The sequence below is a fragment of the Lissotriton vulgaris genome, chromosome 1_1, assembly GCF_964263255.1.
Source record: "Lissotriton vulgaris chromosome 1_1, aLisVul1.2, whole genome shotgun sequence".
In the NCBI taxonomy this organism is placed as follows: domain Eukaryota; kingdom Metazoa; phylum Chordata; class Amphibia; order Caudata; family Salamandridae; genus Lissotriton; species Lissotriton vulgaris.
Genome location: NC_141685.1, coordinates 1,821,607,092 through 1,821,633,059, shown reverse-complemented (window position 1 = coordinate 1,821,633,059; position 25,968 = coordinate 1,821,607,092). Strand labels below are relative to the sequence as shown.

Here is a 25,968-nt window from a genome sequence, read left to right as displayed (position 1 = left end):
AAGTGGTCTGACCAGACTAAAGGCACAGGAGGACCAGCTGAAAGTCTAGGGTCATTAGTGAACACACCATCTAAAATGTGACCCGACCGATGGGTTGGGCTATGCACCAATTGGGTAAACTCACAAGCTCCAAGTGAGTCTACCAGCATGGCAGTGTCAATGGCCCCCAAATCATCCAAATGGAAATTCAGATCCCCTAGGATGGTAAGGTGGGGTCTGCCAAAATAGGGTTCCAGAATTCTCAGAAGTTCACCGCTAAAACAGGCTCTCGGGCCAGGCGGTCTATAAATGAGAATACCGGTAAAAGAGACCGAGGGAGCACATAGAATAGAAAAGTACAATGCCTCAAAAGGGTCCGAGGCCTCAGACAGAGCTTTTATAGCACAGGACAGAGAGGCTTTACAAAGAACGGCCAGCCCCCCCCCTCTGCGTTTGAGTCTATCCTGTCTAAGCAGTTTAAAGCTGTCAGGAATTGCCAGCAATAAATCATGGCCTGACGAGTCAGAAGCCCACGTTTCCGTCACAAACACCCAGTCGGGTTGTCTATCAGTCACAAACTCGTGAAAGGCGATGTTATTTTTGACAAGAGACCTAGCGTTGACCAGAAAGCCTTTTCTAGGTGGAATAGCCCCCTGTGACATCGACGAGGTCTGAGGACTACTCTTAGAAGCAACGGGGGCAAAAGAGACAACTTGCAGGTGTTGCAAAGGGAGGAGTGTAATATTCCCTCCGGAGAAAATTTATGATGACAGGGCAGAAGGGACGGTTTAAAAGCCAATATCTCCCGAGAAGTGTAAACACAAGTTACCTGTGGGACAGGAAGAGGGTGTCCTGCGTCCGGCCCGTCCTCTGTGCGGACGGGCGCAGACGGGCTGAACTCAGGCGTAACTCCGGCGGAAATCCGGCGTCCCCGCTGCGCGTGACCGCTGCACGTCAGCATGACCTCCTTTTCAAGACGTCTAGCGTCCTTATGACGACTAGAACATCAGAGCTCCCAAATGGCACTGGCAGGCATCCCAGTGTACTCCCAATATGGCCGACACGGAATCAATACGAACCGGGAAGAGGGCCCGCCCAACAGCGGTGGGTTTCAAATTATTGTGCAAGTGGGGGGCTGGAGGCTAATAACAGGGGATAATGCACAAATAAAATTATTAACGCAAATACAAAACTAGGAACTTTAAAATATCAAGGATGACCGCTATTCAATCAAGAACAGCACGCAGCGCGCAGGTAACGCTCTGGGTGAGCTAGCAAGACTGAGCACCTAATTTTCCCTCCTTTTCAAGACGTCTAGCATCCTTATGACGACTAGAACGTCAGAGCTCCCAAATGGCGCCGGCAGGCGTCCCAGAGTACACCCAATATGGCCGCCACGGAATCAATACAAACCGGGAGGAGGGCCCGCCCAACAGCGGTGGGTTTCAAATTATTATGGTGCAAGTGGGGGGCTGGAGGCTAAAAACAGGGTATTCCATACTAGTGCACAGAGAGCACACCCTGGGCTATGACGCCAGCAGGAATTACTTTACAAAGGAAAAGTGTCACCTGCACTGCCATCCCTTTCACCCTGCTGTCTGTGCACTTGTATGGAATACACATCCACGGCGCTGCTCACTAGATAAAGGGTGAACAGGGCCATGGATCTGTCTCTTTTTGCATCCAAGGGCACCGATGAGGAAGCAGAGGAGGTCCAGGAAAGGAGAATCCAGGAGACATTTGACCCAAACCTATCTAGAAAGAGAGACCTTCAGGAGGGGCTGGATGCCAGGACGACAGTGCTGTTGATCAGCCCGACTCCACTGAATAGTATCAGAAGAGCAGGCAGCAGTTTTTAAGTAAGTTCCAGTAACTTTAATGCATTCTACAGCATCACTAGCATTACCTACCGGCTGGATATCTAGGTTACGGTGTTTTAGACTTACATGCATGGAAACGTCAAGTAGGATAGTCCCCGACGAATATGCAAATGTAGTGTAAGCTTGTAGGGGCAGATTTACAAGCCCCTTGGGCCACTTTTGCGTCACTTGTCCCATGTTAAAAGTGACGCAAAAGTGAGGCAAGGGCTTGTAAATCTGCCCCGTGGCGTTCAGCTTTTGGGATGCTAGTGGGGTAATTTTAGGGTTCAGGGTGGGTATGGGTTTTGGGGTGGTAGTGATAATTTTAGGGTTCAAGGTGGGTATGAGTTTTGGGGTGCCAGGGGTAATGTTAGGGTTCAGGGTGGATATGGGTTTTGGGGTGCCAAAGGTAATGTTAGGGTACAGGGCGGGTATGAGTTTTTTGGGGGGCAGTGATAATTTTAGGGTTCAGGGTGGGTATGGGTTTTGGGGTACCAGGGGTGTCATTTTAGAGTTCAGGGTGGTTATGGGTTTTGGGTTGCAAGGGGGGACATTTTAGGGTTCAGGGCGGGTAGGGGTTTTGGGGTGCCTGGGGGCCAGTTTTAGGGGTCAGGGCGGGTATGGGTTTTGGGGTGCCAGGGGGGCTAATTTTAGGGATCAAGGAATGTATGAGTTTTAAGGGGCCAGGGGAGTAATATCAGGGTTCAGTGTGGGTATGCGTTTTGGGGTGCCAGGGGTAATTTTAGGGTTGAGGGCGGGTATGGGTTTTGGGGTGCCAGGGGAAATGTTAAGGTTCGGGGTGGGTATGGGTTTTGGGGTGCCAGGGGTAATGTTAGGGTACAGGGAGGGTATGAGTTTGTGGGGGTAGGGGTAATTTTAGGGTTCAGGGTGGGTATGGTTTTTGGGGTACCAGGAGGTAATTTTAGGGTTCAGGGTCGGTATGGGTTTTTGGTTGCAAGGGGCGACATTTTAGGGTTCAGGGTGGATATGGGTTTTGGGTTGCCAGGGGGACAATTTTAGGGGTCAGGACAGGTATGGGTTATGGGCTTTGGGGTGCTAGGGGGCTAATTTTAGGGATCAGGGAATGTATGAGTTTTAAAGGGCCAGGGAGGTAATATTAGGGTTCATAAGTGTGCTATAATTGTTGTCCAGTTTCAAATGCAGAATTCACCACTTCTTTTTTCTCAGATTGACCTGAGCATTACCCGATCCTGATTGTCTGCCATTTAAGCCCCACCCCTATTGATTAACATTAGCCACGCCCCTTCGTTTGTCAGGTTAGCCCCCTCTGGAAAATTTCTGCGGATGCCCATGCAATCAATGTGTCAGTCAGTTTCATTTTCTGATGGGTACATACATGCTTTGTCGTCCTACTGAAATGATGCTATTCATTAGTGAGGAAAGCCAAGGAGTTTTAGAATAATTAATGAGTTCACCTTCAGAAGTAGATGTAAAACCTATGAATTTTCATTTAATATTTTTAGAAAATAAATGACTTTTACCAGGTTTTTAGCTGAAATCATAGGTTGCATGCCCCTCACCCATCCAGTAACCAAGAAAGGCCTTTCTCACTCACTCTACCTGTAACCAACTGCATGACGATTTGAAAAAACATAATAAAGATGGAAGTTGAAATAAGATGAAAATTACACACTCGGATGCATGAAGAAAGAATGCAGTTGAAAGATATCATATGTTTGCTTTTTTAAATACAATGGACAGCTTTGCAAATGAAGTGTGACAGATGGAACTCTTCTCCCGTAGAATGGCAGCACAACCTCCAAACCCCACAAATCTCCCCCAAAAATGGGAGGGTGGGTGGCGGTGCGATTGGGATAGGCTTGGATGGGTCCCTTTGTACGCAGAGGTGCAACACTGTGTACGATTAAAACATACAGTTCACTCTGCTCTTGTGTGTAAGTGTCTTTTTTTCCTGCAGAACATTTGATTGGAGTTAAGGGAACTCAAAGCGCGCCATTAGGAGTGTGTCAATTGTAGTCATGTGGGTGTTCGAGGGCCTTTAAATCCTTCGCTGGGCGCTTGAGGAAGGGAACTGCTTTGCTTGCCCCTAGGACGCTCCTGGGTCTTGATGGGCATTGGACCCTGGCACCTTGCCACCTTCCCTATTTGCACTTGTCCAGTTGCTGGTTCGTTGGTAGTTGGGAGTTGGGAGTTGGAGGGCCAAGTGTCAAAGATGGAAATCTTTCACGTTAGGGTAACTACATTTTGAGAAAAAATCCTGAATATAGTCACCTGTTCTAAAAATTACCACTTGCAGACATTTCACAGCAATGATGTTAAAATATATGTTTGATCCACTTTCATATGTGCCTGACGGGCCAGATTACAACTGAGGGCTGTTACGCCCTTCAGAGCAAAGGGCACGCCATCTGTATCTGTATTCCAATAGCCATAAATAGGTTTGAGGTACAAAATAGAAGTGAAATGTGGGTGTAGCAGGGCCTGGATCCAGGTCAGTGTTGGTCACAGCTAAACTGAATTTTGGCTCCAAGAAATGTACTAGTGGTTTGACGGTGGCAGCTTCCTATCTTCAACCACCTACTTTTTGCTATTTGCAGCTAAAGAATAGGGAGTTGTTTGGAGCTGCCCTCTGCCCTCTTCAAGCAGGGTCTGACGCTTATTTATGTGCAAGACACTTGGCTGCTTGCTAGCCATCAGCCACCCAGTGGACTTACACATCCAAGCTCCACAAAGCTAACCTCTACATTTTTTGCAATGGGAAGGCAACTATTGGGATCAATAGACCTTACATGTGATTGCTGTAGGACACGCTAGGAAGATTTATAAGCTTCAGCCATTGCAGCCCGCTGTATTAGTGCACTGAAGTGGCTACACTGCAAGAAGTTAACACTCAGCATGAAAAATAAGTGAATACGTGCCATTGTGTCTCATTGGAATGGGAAGATATCCTGACTCAAAACGTGGGACACAATTTGGATAGATGCCCCTCGCTGAAAATGTGATGTCTTCATTGTTAGTGAGCAAAGTTGGAAATTTAGGATAGAAACTTAAGTTTGTCCGTGCAAATTAATAAAAAGTAAGAGTCTACAGAGTTTAGGGGTGTGTGGTCTCCAGGGAGAGCTGAGGAGCCTCGTGACCCGCACTTGGAGCTGCTTGAACTTCTTAAACTGTTTTATCTATACCATCCAGGGGCATAGCTGTCTTCTCTGTGGTTGGGGACCTCCAATCAGAGCCCAGCATTTTTAATTGAGAAATGCTATTTCGATCAAAACCTCTACAATGGCTATTTGGACGCCCTTCAAGACAAATAAGTATAAATCATCTTGAGATGAGATGAAAATCCATACAGAAGAGATATTTTCTGAAAATGAATAGCTCATTTCCACAAAAGGCCATACATTATTTGAGAATGGATTACAGTTTTACTCTGCCAAATCCAAGCACATATTTTCGAACACTGATCAGTTTCAGCTGCAGTTTTTTTGCTCATGTGTTTAAGAATGATATATCATATATTCCAAAGTTCTACAAGTTTGCAACGCTGGCCGAGTGGTGAAATGTTGCCATTGCGAAAGAACTACGATAATAGAAGTTCAATCCACGTCTACGGAAACATGAACATTTAAATAGCCTCATTTTCTTGAAAGCATTGTCATAAAATCTAAAGGTTTTTACATTTTACCCCAAACCTTTCCCCAAAAAGGTGACGTTGTTGCACACCTTTCTTAGAATTTTAGTGGCATTATAAGAGAAACAAGGTGAAATTGAGCAGTCAGGGACATCTTAAGAATTTTGGGGGCCCTTGTGCAGAACAGCTTTGAATTTCTGATCAAGTTTCAGCTCTTGTATGCCCTCATTGGGCTGGTCACTGACAGTGCACAGGCACACTGGTGCAAATTATAAACGTGTTTCCATCTAATATTAAGGAGTAGTGGCTTGGGTTTTCAATATTGTACCACAGCTGCAGCTCACTAATTTTACTGCAAATAATCTCTGTGACCTTCCTTTTTCTCATATGTGAGGTCCTATTTTGATCTAATAAAACTTTTTTGATGGATCTTGCATGAAACATAAACACAATTTCCTGCACAATAGCAGTAATATATTCTCACACCTCACAAACATTAAAAATAAATTTAAGGAAAAACGGTATTTAAAACCATCTGTTAAAAATTGTTTCAGGTTATTGGAGCAAGACTCTCTGCTGTACAGAGCTAGGTCTATTGGAGGGGCCCCCTGAAAGGCTGGGGCCCTTGGCCAGGGACCACTTTGACAATGCCTTAACCCGTCTCTGGGAGCCGTACTTATGTTTTTTAACTGAAAAATAAAATATTTTTTACATTTACTTGAGAATAAATGTGGTCACACTGCAGTTCACTAAAGATACACAATAATAGTCTTAATAAAGTGTTTCCATGTCAAGTGACTTATCATACAGAGATCAATGCGCGAGCTGAAACGAGTGTCATTCCCTGAAACTATTCCATGCAGCCCCGACAGACTGTGTTCTACTTGTAGGAGCCAATCTCATATACTGTTCCCCTTACCTGGGATGTTTTGACAGTGTCAGCGTCCATTCTGTTGCCAGTGAGAGAGCCTGGCTGTGGTGGCGGCTGAAGAGAGGTCCTGTCAGTGGTAATAGTTGTGGCGCGAGCTCTCGAAAGCTCCCGGCTCTGGAGGTCGTTGCAGGGGGTCTCGTGCTGTGAGAGGGCCGCCTGGACCTGACCTGCTCTAGTGTGTGTTTGCCTGGGGCTGCACTTCACGCAGGGGTATTTAAAGTTCATTCAGTGAGCCACAACACCCTCCCCTGCCTCCTGTTACTGGCACCACCACTGGGCTGGAGAGGGGCGTTGTCATCACATGGGCTGCCACCCCTGCCTCTCCCCTCCGCCGCCCCTTTCCACCTTCGCCCACTGTCACGAGAGGCACACATGCTTCCCATCAATACCGCACACAGGCGGCGGGCGGTCCTTTCATCCTTTACAAACGGCAGAACAAAACATGTGGCAACCATTTGTGTTTGTTGGCTAGTAAAGCGAATGCCATTCTTTAGCTACAACTCTCGTTTGTTTACAGTATCCCTCTAATTACCCGTGTTTCTTTTTTAATGAATTAGTCCAAAAATTAAGGTAAATCAACCGAAAGGTGCATTTTGTTTAATTGTTTTTCCAAATTTAATATTTCTCATTTTAACATCCTCTGAAAAATGGTCTACAATTTTAGTCAGGTTGCTGTTGTGTACAGTAGCTGAAACCAGTCGCGCCTACGTGTTTGTCTTCGTACTATAGTATCAATGTGTATTACGTTTTGGTAGTCAATTTTTTTTGTTAAGTATATTTTGTCCTCTTTCCTTCCTAGGGTGAGAAAATAATGTGACTTACTGAGGTTATTTCAAGTGGTCTTTTAGGATAACAAAGTCGAGATCCACATACAATTAAAGGACTGAGCTGGCAAACAGGCTGACATTATAGAATGTCTGAATCACATGTGCCTTAGGGAGAAGAAAAGACATGCATCTCTGTCCCACTAGATAGGAAGCAAAGGTATTGGTGCTGGGCAGTGCACGTGAAGCCCTTCAACATTCCTCTCGCCTATTCCTATGGGGGCAGTCCCATGTCACGCATGAAAATAGTGGCTGAAAATACAATTGGATAGAAGCTATTTATTCCTTCAAATAAATACAGTTGCCCAAGGGAACAAACTGTGAAAAGCGCACGAAAGCGCGCTCTCGCTGCGAGAACTTTAGTCGTTGGCTCAGCCGACAACGAGTGGAGACAAGAGCTGGCCACGCGCGCAGCATTGTCAATGGGAGAGACAAGAGCTGGTCACGCGCGCAGGATTGTTAACCGGATTTGGTCGCGCGCGAGTCAGTCTGCAATTCAGACTGGGAGCAGCCGATGTGCACGCTCACGGCGACGGCGTCTCGTGTGCTCCACCCGCACTTTCACTTTCGCCGCCACCATGAAGATTCTGGGGGATCGCTTATCTTTTCTAAATGGTCTGTAAATGTCTTTAATGTTCCCACTTTTTGTGTTCTACGACGATTGTTGGCATGGAAGTTATTTAATGTCAGCGCGAGTGTGCTTGAAAACAGCTGCATCCGTGTCCTCGTTACCGCCCCCTCCCGCTGGTCTGTGTCCTCGTTCCAGCCCCCCTCCTGCTGTCTGTGTCCTCGTTCCCTTTGCATCCCGCCCCATCCCGCTGTCCATGTCCTCGTTCCCGCCCCCCTCCTGCTGGTCAGTGTCCTCGTTCCCTTTGCATCCCGCCCCCTCCCGCTGTCCGTGTCCTCATTCCCTTTGTATCCCGCCCCCCTCCCGCTATTGCATCCCGCCCCCTCCCGCTGTCCGTGTCTTTGTATCCCACCCCCCTCCCGCTATTATGAGTCAGGGGTCGTTAACGCAGGTCTAGAGTGTCAGTCCTGGAGTCAGGCACCTGGAGCAGAGAAGAGACGTCTCTCTGCAGAACTTTGTCGATTCATAGAGCCTTGTGCGCCCGTGAGCTGTGCCTCAGACGCACACCTGCCGTGCAGGAGTAACCCCATGTGTAGTCTTCACACATGATATATATCGAGAGCATTGTCATGTCAAATCAGGGCAGCACCAGGAGGGAGCACAAACTGGTGGGTGTAGGTTAAAGTACTTTGCAGCAGAGACACAACACGTCTTTTGAAAGCTAAATGCACAGCAAGTTCAACTACACACGCAGAAAGGGAGTCTCACATGTGCCTTGCAAGAGTTTCACAACAAGAAGTTCTGGAATCCTTTGCGAATACCAGCGAGATCGGAATCTTACTCCAGTGCAGAAGTAAATTTTCAGTAGTAAATTTTCAAACTGACAGGAACCACAGAGCTTGTAAACAGCTGACAGAAACTATTGGAAGAGGTGGAAAGATGCATGAACTTCACTAAAGAGCCGAGCGAGCCACTGAAAGCTCGAGCCAGGCTCAAGCCTGAAGCCTGGTGTACTAGTTTTAGAAAACAACCATGCGCGCTCAACACAGTTCAGGTACAGCAGGAGTCAGTTTGACTGGCGACCCCACCAGCTTAGCCTCAGCATGAGTGTGTCTGGCTCCAATGTAAGACCCAAAAGAGCATTGGCGCTTCACTCTCGTGGTTCATACTTGGCAGAGAGGTCTGACCTTTCAATGTGTTTAAGTGTAAAGGAAATGAGGTCTTACACTTCACCACAATGCGGACATCTGTTGTGAGCAGTGTTGCTCTAAGCTGCTGACGAGGCAGGATTTGGCTGGTACAGGGTAAGAAACCTGGGATGTATTATTGAACTGAACGCTTTCTGTTTGTCTCGGACCCCCTACTTGGCGGGCTTGAGAAAACTGAGGATTCATTTAACGTTAACAACCACACCGTATTTTCTCTCAGTGGTGTGGGGTGGCCGGGGGCTGTTTTGTTCCCTTACTTACAATCCTTAAGGATGATAAGTATGAGTAAAGAAGTATGTAGATGAAATGTATGGCTAGTAACCCAAATACACTGAGACTAGGCAAGGCAGGAAGATTTATACAAGTCCTAGCCCCATTTGTACACCTGATCCTTTTTCTGGAGGTGCTGGTGCCCTGTCTGAGAAGTACCACATGAGCCACAATTGTTCACCCATGCATAAAAGGAGACACCAGACGGATTCAAGGGTGCAATGAACACGTACAGTTCCCCGCGCTTTTCGTCATCGGAGTGTTCCTCTGTGTGAGGGTAAGCAGGCGAAAGGGGCAGGATATGTGCTAGTTAGGGAATGTTGGATATGAAGGAGTGTGAGTAAGTTGCTGTCTCCTAGTTTGTCAACTGTTGCATCAGTCAGTTTGCTGGATCTCACTACCTAAGATGGGATAAGGCTGCCCCTTTCGCTTGAGTAAAGACGGTAGGGCACCACCCACTACAATGAAATGAGCGGTGCATAAATGAGGCTAGTATTTATATTCACCATGCGAGTGGAGGGTGACCCCGTTTATTTCTATCCTTAGATTCCTCTTTTTAATGCACACATGAATCCCATCCCCCCACTCCATCCCCTCCACTCCATCCATCCCCCATCCATCCATCCCCCTACTCCATCCATCCATCCCCTCCACTCCATCCATCCATCCATCCATCCACCCCCCACTCCATCGCTATCATCTTGCAAATCATCTTTATACACCAATACAGACTTTGCTAAAAATGAAATGCAACACATTGTCATATACAATGCCAATAACTCAAACTTTAATGCTGCAAGACCTATTGCATTGCAAATGCTTGTTCTTTTGGGTTAAGAATTCGATAAGCATGCATGTGTTCCCCAGCTGTCTGCCTCATTGTGTACTTCTGTCCCCCTGCACTCCCTGTTGGTTTGCGTCACCCATGTATTTCTCTCCGACCCTTTCCATTTTTCTGACTACTCTTGTATCCTCCCTTATTGCTTTTTCAACTGTGGCTTCTCCCGTGCCCAGTCCAAATTGCTGTCTCACCTGTTACTTCTCCCTGTCCTGTGTGTTGGTTCCCACAATCGCACCCTCCTTCTTTGCCACCCATTGCTTCCCCTTCCCACCTCTCACTTCACCTACTAATGCCCTCCAGGTTGCCCCACCTGCGCTCTCTGTGTTGATCCACCCCACCCAGACTTCAAAAAACGTTTTGGAGCATTATGTTTTTTAAATTTACAGATCCACCTGGATCAGCAAAAAAAAGAAAGAAAAGCAACTACTTCTAATACTCTACTAGCTTATTTAGCCTTCTGCACAGCATCAGGGCTGCAGTACAGCATTCTTTTTTTCATTTGTAGAGCACGTGGCTACTGATCGAGTTTCCTGTCGCTAAGCATAAGCTATTGAAGACACCGGTCTTAGAATAGCAATGTTTTTAAGTATTTGAGGAAGAACATTAGAGAGGTGCCGTGCCCTAGGTAGTGTGGTAAGGTGTTCCAAAGCTTAGGACCTGGATATGTAAATGAAGAGCCGCGGCCCATGCAGGTTAGAGCAGTGGTGAAGTGGGGTAGGTTTCCATGGACAATGAAGTTGGGAAATTACTTATTTATTTAATTTTCCCTCGTCATCGTCCATCATAATACCCCCCACCCGGCCCCACTGTTTCACCGCTCTTACCTGCATGGACTGCGGCTGCAAATGAGAGTCCACCGGACCGAGCCCTACGGATTCTAGGCACACAATATAAATTCTGACTAGCTTATCTCACTTTCGGGGACCGTAAGTAAGCGGAGACTAGGTTCGTACATATCTGGGGCCGAGTCCAGTCCTAGTTTTAAACATGAAACTGTACTCTCTTTCCATTGGGCAGCCAATGCAACTCACGGGAGAATAGGAGCGGCTGGGGTATGTCTCAGGAGCCAAGCAAGACATATAGTAGCAGAATTCTGCATGCTCTGTAGGCGTTGGATGCAAGTCTTGTCAGCTACCAGATAGAGAAGGTTAATGCAGTCCATTCTTGAGAGAAGGAGTACCTGAATCAGAGTTCTCTGTGCTGAGTAGAGAATTATCCAGATAATTTTCCTCACTCCTTTAATTACTGCAAAGCAGGTGGATGCAACGTTGGTAGCTTGTGGACGCACAAAGTTTTCTTCTAACCAGAAGCCTAAGCTTTTGACTTTGGGGTTTAGAGGAGGAGTGGTCCCCAGGTAAACAGGCCAGTGCTCAGTCTAAAGTCTAAAAACCATTGATAAAGCCAATAGGGCTCAAAGGCTAGACCACTTAGCTTTACCAATAGTTCTTGACATTGTATCGAATGTATGGGATCTGCTTTAGTGCTTTTACATTCAAAATGGAAAGAAACTTGATTTCAATCACTCAATCAATCAGGGGAATTGTAATCCCGCTACTCACCGGTGAGGGTCTCAAGGCGCTGGGGGTGTGCAATTCAGTTCAGACGAAGAGCAAGGTCTTGAGGGCCTTCCTAAAGGTGTTTAGGGAGGGCGCGAATCTGATGTCGATCGGGAGCTAATTCCAGGACTTGGCCGTGATGTAGGAGAAGGCTCTTCCTCCCTGTTTTGGCTCTGCTGATGCGTGGGGTTTTGGTGAGGACAAGGTTGGCGGATAGGAGGTTTCTTTTGAGTACTTGGAGGATGATTCTATTGTTGAGGTATTAGGGTCCAGTGTTGTGTAGGCATTTGTAGGGATGGGCGAGTATCTTGAAAGTGACTCTCTTCTCGACGGGTAGCCAGTGGAGGTTCTATAAGTGTTGGCTGATGTGCTCGTGTTGAGGGATTCAGAGGACCAGTCCGGCGCCGATGTTTATCGTCTGGAGCTTGCAGAGCAGAGGCTTGTTTATGCTGGAGCGGAGGTCGTTTCTATAGTCCAGTCTGCTGGTGATGAGTGCGTGGTTGACTGTCTTCCTTGACGCAGAGGGAATCCATTTAAAAGTCTTATGAAGGATGTGGAGAGTGTTGAAGCAGCTGGAGGCGATGGCGTTGACTTGTCGGTTCATGGCGAGGGAGGAGTCGAGTATGATGCCTAGGGTTCTGGCATGGTCCGTGGGGGTCCGGGGGCTTCCAAGGGCAGAAGGCCACCAGGTATTGTTCCATGCCGATGGGTGGCTCTGAGGATGAGGACCTCTGTCTTCTCTGCATTGAGTTTCAGGCAGCTGTTTCTCATCCAGGTTGCACCTTCCTGCATTCCCTCCTGGAAGTTGAGTATGGTGGAGGTGGGGTCCTTGGTGAGGGAGCGGATGAGCTGGGTGTCATCAGAGTAAGATACTATGCTGAGCCCTTGCTGTCTGACGATGGCGGCGAGGGAGAATATGTAGATGTTGAAGAGGGTTGGGATGACCGATGAACCCTATGGCACTCCGCAGTTGATTTTTGTGGGTTCGGAGAGTAAGGGTGGCAGTCTGATCCTTTGGTTTCTGCTGGTGAGGTACGATCAGATCCAGTTGAGGGCTGTCCCTTCTATGCCGGCTTCGCGTGGTATGGCAGCGAGTGTGCAGTGGGAGACAGTGTCGAAATCTGCTGACAGGCTGAGAAGAATCAGGGCTGCAGTGTGACCGTGGTCAAGGAGGATGCGGATGTTGTCTGTGGTGGTGAGTAGGGTGGTGTACAGAGATGCGTCCTTTGTAAGTCACAATTTCCCTTGCACATCTTTTCATCATGAAATAAGGAAACAACATCACACAGGTGGTCTAATATGGTCCCCTCAGTACTTAGGAGATGACTTCAGAATCATACAAAGAGGCACATAAAGATTTCCCTGTGTTGTTACATACTGAATCCCAATAGGTGAACCTTTTGTCCTCACAGATTTTAATAGAGTCAGTATTGTAGCTTTATCAGTGTATCATAGCTTTGTGCCTTTTAAGTCTCCACCATTCCCTTTAGGGGGAGTCTCCTTGATTAGTGGCACCTGTTAGCTTCGCCAAAGTCAGTGATTGCACCAAGTATATGGGTTTGTGGATCCTCAAGACTCCCTCAAATATTGGGTACGGTCTGCAGCAAACTACCAGAGAGTGGAGGGTGAGACTCTTTTATAGCATACAGTGGCTCCTTTTGTAAGGCAGTCACATGTAAATCTGTGGGGGTGTCACTAAGCACGGATTTCTGTAATAAGGGCTTAGATCTTTTTATTAAATACCTGGAAAACTACCAGACTATCTGTGTGGGCCTACATAACATACCTGTTAGACAGGTTGAAAAAAGTAGAGATACATGTACCCACCCAGTAATCTCCCCACTGTTTCCAAGTTATTCAATTGTTAACATGCTAATTAATGTGCCTCGTGTCTGTCAATTTCAGAAACTGTAAATGCAGAGTTCAAACACTTTTGCTCTGGCTTGATTCCATTTCTGGGCACTAAGCTATTAATGACAGCTTTCTAAATAATAATAAGTAGTTCCTTATAGGGCAATGGTAATAGTACTGGAGTGTGTTTATGGAACCATAAAACAAGGTAATTCAATTCAAAAGTGCGCATGATCCAGTTAAGAGGCTGCTGACCTCTGAAAACGTTGCTACTTAAAGAATGCTTCCTTCAGATAAATGCAACTTAATTATTAGTTTGGATTTAGAGCTTTGTTAATGCAATCAACAACAATATTACAGCCTTTATGTAACTTAGCTTAACAGACAAATATTTGCTTATTAAGCTACATGGCTGCCTCTATAAAGTATCAGTTTTGGGTAATTATTTGCTCAAGGGTGTAGCCTAATTAGTGAGATTCAGTGGTGTGTGTCACAAATTTTCCAACTAAAAACACAGTGGACTGCAGGGCGGAGGGGTGAGATTACCAAGGTTCGGGATGGTCTGTTTTCATGAGGAATAGGGTATGTACTGATTTGCATTAGGTGGGCCTGTGTCTAAATTGGCACAGTTGGTGAAAAGATGATGGGTTGCAGTGCAACCCCGATCAATAGCCACTTATTAGACTCATTGTAAGCATTCATCCCATCAAGGTCTGTGTGTTTGATTGCCAGTAGTATGCTTGGAAACTTGAGACTGGCACAGCTTTTCAAGACTACTACTACTAATGATTGTGAAGTGCAAAAAGCAGCACCCATTCAAGGAGTACTTATATCGATGCAGTTACTAACTGTCACTATATACATTGGAAATTCTGTTCCTAGAAAATGAACATTTAAAAACCTCTTATTGGAATAAGAACAATGAGAATAACCGACACAGGCATAGAAGATCCCGTCTCAAGCCCCCCAGACCCAACTACTAAACTCAGAATGCATTTGAGGGGCGTCCTTTAGCCAGCCCCAAGTCATGTATCTGGCTGGGTCCTAATAGTCCATTAACGAACCGAGCAATTAAAACATTTGTTATGTATATTGTGCAAAAAAAATAATGAAAAAATATTGTGAAATGCATTTGAAGTAAACTAGGTTAAACTGGTTAGTAGTGGGTGGCACTGAAGCGCAAGTGGGTCTCCCTAAACCACAAGGTTGTTCTTCACCATGATGACTTTTCCATTTCAAAGGATTTTGAAAAATTTCTAAACTCTGCCTAAGGACTGAACCATCTTGACATCAATGATGGCTGGTTATTTGTGAAAGTGGTGGTTTGGAATACCTGCCAGGAGTTCACCCCATTATTTTTTAAAATGTTTCACGGAAATTTCTCATACATTAAGAATTACCTTCATTAGGACAATGTCAGCATTTTATTATGGGTACCCCTTTGTGGCAAGAATTGCATACAATAGTGCAGGACCAGAATTTTAAATATATTCTGTCCATATGCCATGGGTAGCCCACATGTCAAAAATTACCTCCAGTATTTCAGAGCCAGCATTTTATCATGGTTTGCTTCCCCTAGCCTACCCCTCGGCTCCAGTATACCATGGCTGTCCTCTATGAGAATTCCCTTCAGTATGGTGACACAATGCACACCTTTATATTTAATAATCTGTTTTTACAAAATGCTCTAAGGCAAAACCATATGCGTGCAGATGGTTGCAGTCCCCTGCCCCAACAGCGCAAATGAAATACATATGTGGAGCAACGTTATGCTCCATCCAGCTGCCATACTGCCAATTCAAGAAGAATTCAAAAGACTCCATTATCAGTTTGATTGTCCATTTTAATCTGTATTGATACATATTACATTGCATCTTATCAATTTCTCATTGCTTTCTCCATTCATGTAAACAGCTGCATATTTCCCATTTTTTTCAAATGCTACAGATATGCCTATCCGGTCCTTTTTCTGTAGCACATGGGTATGCACAATTCATCTTGGGCAGCTATGTTCACTTCGACCCAATGCATTTCGGGCTGAACAGACCTTCAGCAGGGGTAGCTATAAATTGAAATTAAAACCACTATTAATATTTGAGCCATTGAGACATACAACATAATCTATGGACTCAAGCATTTTGCCACTGGTGTCCCTTTATGTCCAGTATTACTTCAATTGATTCAGTGTCTGCATTTTATCTTGGGTGCCCTTCCTTGTGCCAGATATTACGTTGCCCAACACTAGCATTTTGCCACGGGTGTCTAAAACCACAACCTTCCTCCAGTGTGCAAGTGCTAGCATTTTTCACTGGTACCCCTATGCCTAGAATTATTTCGAGCATGTCAGTGTGATATCCTCGCATGCAGGTGGCACAGACGACACGTCACTCAGGCTAGTCATATGTGATCTTTATTATCGTTGGTACAACAGGCTCTTATAGCGCATCCTCCCTCTGGTCCTGGTCATTCTGCACGGCCCTCCGCCCCCTTGACCGGATGTGGTGTCCGGTGCCCAGTCCCCCAGCTGCTTTACCCACAGGGTCCTAGTGCCCCACTGTCGGGTCACGACATCTCCCCTTTTGTTACAAACAAGTTTTCATGACACATTTCTGCAGGCACTGCTAGCCAGTGCTGATAGCGATTATTAGATAGAGATATATATATATATATATATATATATATATATATATATATATATATATATATATATATATATATATATATATATATATATATATATATATATATATATGAGAGCCCAAGTTCCCTCTCTTCAGGATCTGCGTACGCGGTCAGAGCCTCCACGCCATCCACAAAAGGAAATACGGACCACCAAGTCAGCAAAAGTTCTTGTTTATTAAGTTCACAAAGCCAGTTCAGCGACGCGTTTCGAGCACAAGTGCCCTTGTTCACGCTGCACGCTCTATATATATATATAGAGAGCGAGAGATCTGGTCACTCTACATCTCTTCAATTAGTCTCTGCGGTTTCTCATGTTCTTCTGGGTCTTGCTTCATCATCATTTCTTTGTCCTCTGTCATCCTCCTTCGGGGCTGCTGCAGGTTGTGTTGACATTTCTTCTCCTTCTGTCTTCAGCTCCTTGAAGTGTGAACTGTTTCTTGTTATGTTGTATTGACCTGCTGCTGCTGTTATCATTGGTCCTTTTATTTTCGTCACAGTCAGTGGTTCTCTGGAGAATGGGCTGTCAGATTTTCTCTGTTGTTTCTGTCGCACCACTACTGTGTCACCTTCTTTCATTTTTGGTTCAGATGCATGTCTCCGGTGGTCAGCATATGCTTTCTTCTTTACTTTTGCCTCCCTGTCTTTTTCGGCTATGTCGCTCGAGTCTGCACTCATCTTTGCTTCTACTTGTGGCAGTCTCGTCTTGCTCGAGCGTCCTAGTACTAGTTCAGCCGGGCATCGGCCTGTGGAGCTGTGAGGGGTATTCCTGTAGTCCCTCAGCACCTGGCACAATGCCTGTCCTGTCGATATCTGTGTCAATTTCACTCTTTAAATGGCCTTCTTTATAGTCCCCATGTATCGCTCCGCCATCCCATTCGCTTGCGGCCACAGTGGTGTTATCTTGCGATGTTTTATTCCAAGGTAGTCCATGAAGCGTCTAAATTCTTCTCCTGAAAATGGCGGGCCATTGTCTGTTTTGTAGCATTTGTGGTGAGCCCCAGGCCGCGAATATGTCATCCAACACTGGCAGGGTAGCATTTGCTGATGTGGATGCTACTTGTCTCACTATCGGAAATCGTAAAAATTCCTCGATGATGACCAGCAGGTAGTTTCCTGTCTCTAGTGGTCCATAGAAATCAGCCGCCAACTCTGTCCAAACTGCCTTTGGTAGTTCCGACATCTGCAGTGGTTCTGGCCTTGATGGCGGTCCTGTCACTTGGCAGATGTGGCAACGAGTTACTGCTTCTTCGATCATGCCATCTAGTCTCGGGAACCACAATTTTTCTCTCAGCATCTTTTTGGTTGCCACTATGCCTCGGTGGGACTCATGCGCAAGTTCTATTGTTCGCTTCCTCAGTCTGTACGGTATTACTATCCGTGCCCCTCTCATTCGGATGCCATTCTCTGTTTCCGACAGTTCTTCACTTATTTTCTTGAATGCTAGTAGTTCTTCTTTGATGACTCCTTGATCCGTGGTACTGTTATTGTTTATATGTCTCCACCTTTGTTGCCTCGCTACCTTCTGGATCGCTTGCATGGTGGGGTCTCGTTTTGTCTCCTGTTCTAGCTCTGACATGGTTATTGATGTGGGTGTGTTGTGTTTTAGGATGACGTTTAGATACTCCTCTGCCATGGTCGTTGCGTCCGCTTTGTGTGGCAGCGGATATCTGGACATATAGTCAGCTGGGTTGTGTTCTCTTCCAGGCTTGTGAATTATTTTAATGTTGTAGTCCATCAGCCTTATACCCCACCGTTCTATCTTGGGTGGTATCTTTGCGTTTGGATTGCCGTAGATTGTTATTATCGCTTGGTGGTCTGTCACGATTGTGAATGGCTTCCCGTATATGAACATGTGAGTGTTCACATGCCCACACAACAGCCAAGCTTTCTTTTTCTGGTTGAGAGTATGCTCTCTCAATGTTCGATAGGCTTTTGCTTTAGTAAGCCACAATGCATCTGGGTGATTACTTTCCTGGTTTATGTTGTGCCAATATTGCGCCCAATCCTACTGGGCTGGCATCTACTGTTAGTTCAGTGCACAGCAATGGGTCGAAGTATGCCAGGTGATCTACAGCCGTCACAGACTCTCTTATTTCTTCAAAAGCCTTGCTGCACTCTGTTGTCCATGCAAATATTTGTCCTTGTTTCGTTAGTTCTCGCAGCGGTGCGCTCACTGTTGCAAAGTCCTTGATGTGCCTTGCACAGTAGCTCGCAAGGCCAAGAAACTACCTTACTTCTGCCATGTCGCTCGGCTGTTTCGCCTTTTCCAGGGTGTCTACCTTGCTGCGATCTGGCCGCATCCCCTTCTTCGAGAAGATGTGTCCAAAGAACACTAACTCATCTCGTCCTAGTTTGCACTTTTCTTCATTTCTTCATTTAGAGTTAGTTCGGTCTCTTCTAGCTGGGAGCATACTTCTCTGAGTGCTTTGTCATGCTCGTCGTCTGACTTTCCAAAAACCAAAATGTCGTCACTATAGTTCAAACTGTTCTTTACTGGCGTAATTATTTGCCTGATGGTCTCTTGAAATATTTCAGCTGCCGACGATATCCCAAAGCTCAGGCGCTTATAGCGGAACAATCCTAGGTGTGTTGAGAATGTCGTTATATACCTTGACTGTGGATCTAGTTCTAACTGATGATACCCCTTGCACAGGTCCAGTTTGGAGAATCGTCTCGTTCCTGTCAGACAGCTGATCATATCATACAGATGAGGCCCGGGGTGTCGTTCTCTTTCAATGGCCGTGTTTGGTACCCTCATGTCAACACATATTCTGATCTGTGATGTGTTTTTCTTCGGCACAGCCACTATTGGTGACTCCCATGGTGTTGGTTCTGCCGGCTCAATGATGTCTTGATTCAGTAGTGATTTTATTTCTTCCTCAACTTGTGGTTGTAGGTGTATCGGTACACGTCTGTGATGCTGGCCGACTGGCCTTATGGTTTCATCAATGTAGAGCGTTATTTGCCGCCCTTTCAGATTTCCTAGTCCTCTTATTAATTTTGGATATTCTTTTAAAATGTTCCCTTTTTCTGACAAGTTGTATGTCATCTCAAGCAGGCCCATTACTTGTGCTGTGATGTTGCTTAGTAGGCATGGTGCTGGAATGTCCCCTCTTAATACATGGATCTCTTCTGTGGTCATTTTGTTCTTATACGTTAGGTTTTCTATAAACTTCCCTAGGTTTGCTACTGGCCTGCTTGAGCCCCATGTGAACACCTGTACCCTTGATGGTTGTAGTGTTGGTTTTCTTTTCATCTTTTCATATTCAGTGGCGCACATTATGTTGCATGTGGCGCCGCTGTCGAGCATGAACCTCGCTTTGTGGGGCCCACATCTATGGTCACGGATTCTGTCTTTTTGATTGTTTTCTTGTCCACTAAACGTATGCTTTCTTCACTCTTCTCTTCGTCTGTGGACATGAGGTATAGTCGCTCTACCTTTTCTTCTTCTTCTTCCTTGCCTCCGGATTCTAGCGACGAGTTTCTGTTTGTTGTTTCAATGTGTCTGACATGCATGCTTGTCGTCATTCGTGGCCTCCCTGGTCGTCCTCTTTCATTTTTAAACTGCATTCCTTGGCACATGCTGGAAAAATGATTGCTCCTGTTGCATTTTCTGCACGTCTGACCGAATGCTGGGCATGCACCTCTGTGTGGAAATTCCAGACGGCATCTATAGCATTGTGACCCTTTTTGCTTCTTCGTTGTTTGTTCATTTGGGCCTCTCTTTCAGTTGCCTGCACGACTGTTGTCTGTTATGCGGTGTGCTTGCTCAACCCGCCGTTCCATTTGCTTTGCATGCGCCGTTGCCCTTGCTTCTGCTCTTGCCGATGCCAGAATGTTTTCTAGCGATGTTGGTTCTTTTAGTATCCTTGTGCGAAAATCAAAGTTGCGACATCCCTCTATGATCCTTAGACGAATCGCCTGCTCATTGTCATAGTTGTCGAACTCGCAATGCGTGACTAGCTTTCTAAGTCGTGTTCCAAATTCGTCCAGTGATTCATCTGGCGGTTGGAATGCTATGGTGAAACTGTATCTTTCAAAGACAATGTTTCTTTGAGGGTCGAACTTGTTTGTTAGGCACTTAATGAGCTTTTTGTATGTTTCCGTTTTGCTTGCTGGCAAAGTCACTAACAGATCATCCACTTCATCTCCTACAAGGTTTAGGAATAGTCCTAGCTTTTTGGCCTCTACTACGTCAGTTGCCTCCATATATCTCTCAAACTTGGTGGCCCAGCATTCCCATCTTATTCCCACTTGTGGTTCTGATACATTAAATGGGAGTGGTCTGCGGTATTTTGCATTTGGTCTCGGCTCAACCATGTCTCTTTCTGCTTGTTCTTTCCTTTTAAGTTCTTATTTTCTGTTTGCGCTGTTTTGTTTCTATCTCCTCGTGCTCTTTGGCACTTATTTTCCTCTTTTTGGCTCTTTCAGGCTCTTTGTCTGTTATTGTTCATTTATTTCCACTTTTTTGTGCTATTTCTTTCTTTTTGGCTCTTATATGCTCTTTATTCTGTGTTATTCCTTTTCTTTCTGCCTTTTTTGGCTCCTTTCTGGCCCTTTTTGGTGCTTTCAAGTCACTTTTGGCTGTTCATTCGATTTTGCCTGTTTTTAAAATGGCCGCCCGTTTTTCTGTATTCCTATTGGCTCCTTTGCCTGATTTCAAGATGGCCGCCGATGATCCCACGAGATTTCGGGACCAATCGGCTTTCGCCTGACCCCAAAATGGCCGCTCTTCTTTCCTGCTCGCTGATTGGCCCGATCCGCCTCGTTTCAAAAAGGCCGCCAAGACTCTCGCAAGAGCTTGCGCCAATTTCTTCAGTTTTACACGCTTGATCACTGCGCTTACCGGGCTCAGACAGACGTCTTCTTGCAGCGATCGGGGTGAGCTACCGCGTCGCTCCACTTCACCACTTTGTATTTTCTCCTCTTTTCGTCACGATGCCATCCAGGGTGGTCTCCTGGTGTTTTTTCACAATGTCGATCTCTTGCCACGCGCCGATTCTCAAACACCTTTCGTCGCCAGTTGTGATATCCTCGCATGCAAGTGGCACAGATGACACGTCACTCAGGTTAGTCGTATGTGATCTTTATTATCGTTGGTACAGCAGGCTCTTACGCTTTGGTCCTGGTCACTCTGCACTGCCCTCCGCCCCCTTGACGGGATGTGGTATCCGGTGTCCAGTCCCCCAGCAGCTTGACCCACAGGGTCCTAGTGCCCCACTGTCAGGTCACAACAGTCAGGTCCTGTAATTTGCCATGGTTGCCCTTCCTTATTGTAAGAAATATTCCCAGTATGCCAGGGGCGGCCATATACCCATACTTATATCCCGAATGGCCAACGGAAAAATCACAATCATAAAACACACCAACAAGCACACCCTTACTTGCTCACACATCCTCACTTACTACCTCACCTTCACTCTCCTCCACTTCACTAACTCTAACACACTCTCTCACTTTCCCATTCACATTTAAACTCACTCCCACTCACTATTATTCACACACAAACATATTCATAGTCACTGGCTCTCACTCTCACTTACAAACACACACACACATTCACCCTTTCACACTCACTGACCCTGGACCCTGATGCAACTACACCAGCTTCACCACTGAAAGATAGCCCTTGACTTGCTTCCACTCCCTCTCAATCTCCAATGACTTACTCCTTCTAACACACCCACATTCCTTCACTCACTCTCGCTTTCTCTTATTCATGCATTCTCTCACGATCAGATTCTCACTTTCACTCTCATTGACACTCTCAAACACATTTACAAACACACCTTCACTTAATCTCATTCACTCCTAATCACTCAAAAACAGACTCACAAACACATACACACATGCACAGAGAATCCACATTTGTTTATTTACCTGGCTTCCTTTGCTGGCAACTAGGAGACCGTATTGCAGTAGCAAAGCAATCTGGTGCTGGACATTGGAGCCAGAAAGCCATGATTCCAGTGAGGAGCCAGACAGAGCAGTAAACCGAGGTTTGAAAAGGAGAAGACACACTTCAATCCCGTTCCCAGCTTCTTGGTAGGATTAGAAGTACAGCCCTATCAGAGCTGAGACAGTACTGGGGAGCAGAGCTGAGACAGTAATGGGGAGCCTGTACCTGATGTTCTGTGTGGCTTCTCATTGGCCTCAGGGATGCACTGATGTACCCCCTGCCAGCCAATTTGAGCAGATATACTCTGCTGCCTGAGGCATGAGCAGTATGTCTGTTAAATAAAACAGATTGTGCCTGTGTAAGTGAATCATAGTTTAACTATGCCCCTCAGATGCACAATCCAGACATCCACTTACAGAGTGCTGTAACACTCTGCAGATGTATCGTCACTCGGCCTTGTTATCCCTTAACTCCCTCTTCCTCCAAGGCTAGGAAGGCTGCCCTGTGTATTGCAGTGCTCATGAAGACACAAAAGTTGTGTTTTCATGAACATTGCTAAATTAAATATTGTGCTGTGTCCGGAGAGGCATAGGGAAGAACATGAGCCTCACAGGAGGCAGGGCTGTCCCTTGAAGCCCACGATAAGAAGCCACCACTGCTTCACACTGTATTGACAGTGGGAGGTGTACTGTGGATCATTTGTATTGATTGGAGTAGGATCACATATTAATGGCATTCTAAGTTCACCTTTTAAAAATTGTGACAGGCTCACAGGCATTCGGAGCCAGAAGAAAAAGGCAGACATCCTGTGGGTTGTTCCTCGTCCCGACTTAAATTTCTGAGTTCAGTACTTGGTGTTGTTCACGTCAGTTTCTTTACTTTGGTAGGGAGGAACAGTTGAACTGCAAGTGCACATAATCCTACCTGCTGGAGAAGTTGCTATATGGATGCCTGGGTGCAATGGAGCTGAAGAAGTCATGGGGCCAGAGTGCATTGATGACTACAAATAACCTACCACAGGAAGGCTGGGTTTTGGGTACAATTCCTTTACGCTTTTTTAACTTGCACTAACTTCCAAATAGAATCAAAGACCACTTAAAAATTCCAATTGCCAATGCACATTGTGCCGCCAGAGCCTCAGGAAACCTCTTCATGCATTAATAACTTCCCACTCGTGAAGGGCCTGGTTTTTCAGTACGAGGAGCTGAGCTCATCCAAGTTTAAACTCCTGTAGATGAGCACCACATTGTGGCTCAACCTACTATTCTGGGGCCCTTTGACTTCTTACTATTGGAAATCTAGAGACCGCAATGCTTCCTGTTGGGGTCAGGAAGAGGATAAAAAGGAATCAAATAAATATTAATGTGCAAAACAACTTCAAATTTCCTACGTATATTCAAACTGTTAACAGGAATTGGCAAAGGCAATAGGTCTACCTTTAGTGTACTAAAGAATGGAAATAAAGGCATCGACAAAGGCACTTTGAATGCAATAGCACATTTAAATCAGAAATATCGGCTTTGCCAACACGTGTTTTGTTATGTGAGTCACGAGTCTTGTGTGGTATTCTTATTATTGGTTATGGTTACACGCATATTAAATACAACAAAAAACGGAAACGGTATTATAAGGCGGCATACTGATGAGTATTTCTTATTAGATAACAATTTTGCGCCTGATGGAGCCTTTGTTGTTATTTAAGGTTAAGCAGACTACAGCATATCATTTTTAGAGACCTTCACCCGCCTGGCAGAGATCTCTGTAACAACTCTGGCCTCATATTGACCAAGCAAGAGAATAGAAAATAACGTTTTAAGCGTCATACAAAAACAACGATGTCTTTCAGAAACGCTCAAGTCAAAAAGAAGTTTATTTTAGTCCCTACACAGCACGAGAGAAAAAGTTGTGCCTCCCTCAATGCAAGTTTTCCTGAGATGTTGAACAGCAGAAAGGCAAGTAGAAGAGAGTCTAAAAGAATAATGGCCTGATTTTAATTGCGGCAGACAGGTTTCTCTGTCGCGATCTGAATGGGATACCCGTCATCGTTGTGATGGAGTAACCCATCCGCCGAACTCTGGCCCTAAGTTACTGGCAGTTATCTTTATACACTACTGGGAGCAAGGAACAGAAAATTCCCTATTGTGTACTTCTCAGCACCATGATCCCATTATCCTTTCTCTAAGGTAGCATTTACCTTCTGTGCAATACCTCTCACACTAAACACCTGCCCATTGGTGCAGCGTAACTTTGTTCATTCTATACATATCACAAATGCGTCACAACTTCATAACAGATACATGACATGAATGTGCATTTGGCACTCATTTCTTATATGATCCTATGATGTTAAAATAAGTGTTGCATTTGAAATGATTACTTGAGTGCATTTACTGTAGGATTAATGAATTTACTCAAACTATGTGTTTAACCATATAACATGAGAAATGAATAAACCATGCGTACTTAGTAGATATGCACTCACTATAAAGATCAAATTCGACTTTCATAATGTGTGCCTTAATTAGGCCTGGGCGTAGTTTGTGGAGTTCCGCCATGCGGAACTCTACATAGTGACCAAAAATCTTTGCAAGTGGCAGAGCTTCCTCAATGCGAATGGAACGTTTCTCAACGCACGCCTCATAGAGCGCATAGTGGCAAAAAATTAGCAAACTCCGTGAGGTGAGCGGAATTTCATACCCAGGTACAGTTTAAATATGCATATGTATATGTACATGCACTTTTGCTAATACCTTAAGTTGACAACATAGGTCTATAATTCTTCATGATGCATAAATGCTGGTTTTCATTTTCTGTGAAGCCTGAGAAGAAGACCTTGACCGAGAGAACTTGGAGTGCCAGAGCATTAACTGAAAGTCCTTTTCAGCAATCTTTCAACCTGGTATGTGCACTGTAAGACAATGTTGTTCCCATGTTTGGTGTGAGATATTTGAAAATAGTTGTAGTCTACAGCGTGAGAAGTGGGGAAAGACAGCAGCCCCCCGATGATGTGAGTAAAGGGGTGCTGCCCAAGAAGACTCTTGCATGTTATGACTTAGTGTTCACACTGTTGGAGATTCAGATGCTTTTGTAGATGCCCGTCAGATGCTTTCCAGATTTTTTTAGGTTCCTTTACCACAGTTTCACTGAGCTTTGAGAGGAGTAGACCACTAAGAGATGTCATTGGTATAGTTGATCTCAGTGCACAGGGAGGAACTGTATCAATCTGAGTGAGATCCCGTTGGATGAAGTTTCTCTTGAAGTGAGTTTCAGGATAGGTCAGACAGTATTGCTCCAAACTGTTTCCTCTGTGTGTGAAAATCTTGTGTTTCTTTAGAACAGCAGACAAAGATAGTTGTTGAAATTGCTTGAATCTGTTGTGCGTAAGTTGCTTAGAGAACGTGCTCATGAAAAATTGTAAAGATGGATGAGCTGCTGCAAGGAGTGAGATTGATGTCAGAGTGTGCGATGTAGATCTAGCACAGTTGGTGTAAAGCGGTGCTAATATTGGTTGAATAAGTCATAGAGAGCCACTCTGGAATTGCTTGAAATCAGTGAACAGAGAATTTCCTGGTTTCAGCAAAAAGTCATTTGTGAATACTGCATGTTATTGATAGAAGATTAAATTAGTTGAAGCATTACAAAGCCTAGTGAAGGGAGATGTGACTGTGCCTGTTAGAAAGGGGGAAGAGACACCACCCGAAGGTACGTCAGGTGATATTATGGCGATAGACGCAGGTCTTCACACATGTGTTTGGCTCGCCCAATGGCATGATCACTGAAAAAGATGCACATTGACATTTCCTCATTATGGAACATTTAATTTGAGAATCATAGAACATTTAAGGAAGACATTGTATGAAATGAAATTAACCCCTAGACCTACACAACAC

General features: G+C 45.2%; 1 protein-coding gene across 2 annotated transcripts in view; it reads right to left on the bottom strand.

Moving 5' to 3' along the window:
• PAH (phenylalanine hydroxylase) overlaps positions 1–6,568 on the bottom strand; it is a 260,469-nt gene extending 253,901 nt beyond the window's left edge. For both annotated transcript variants that reach the window (XM_086919176.1, XM_086919177.1), the window contains exon 1: positions 6,368–6,568. In XM_086919176.1, the coding sequence (XP_086775302.1) occupies positions 6,368–6,397 (30 nt within the window). In that variant the 5' untranslated portion in view covers positions 6,398–6,568. The remainder of the gene's footprint in view (positions 1–6,367) is intronic.
• Between the last annotated feature and the right edge of the window lie 19,400 nt (positions 6,569–25,968).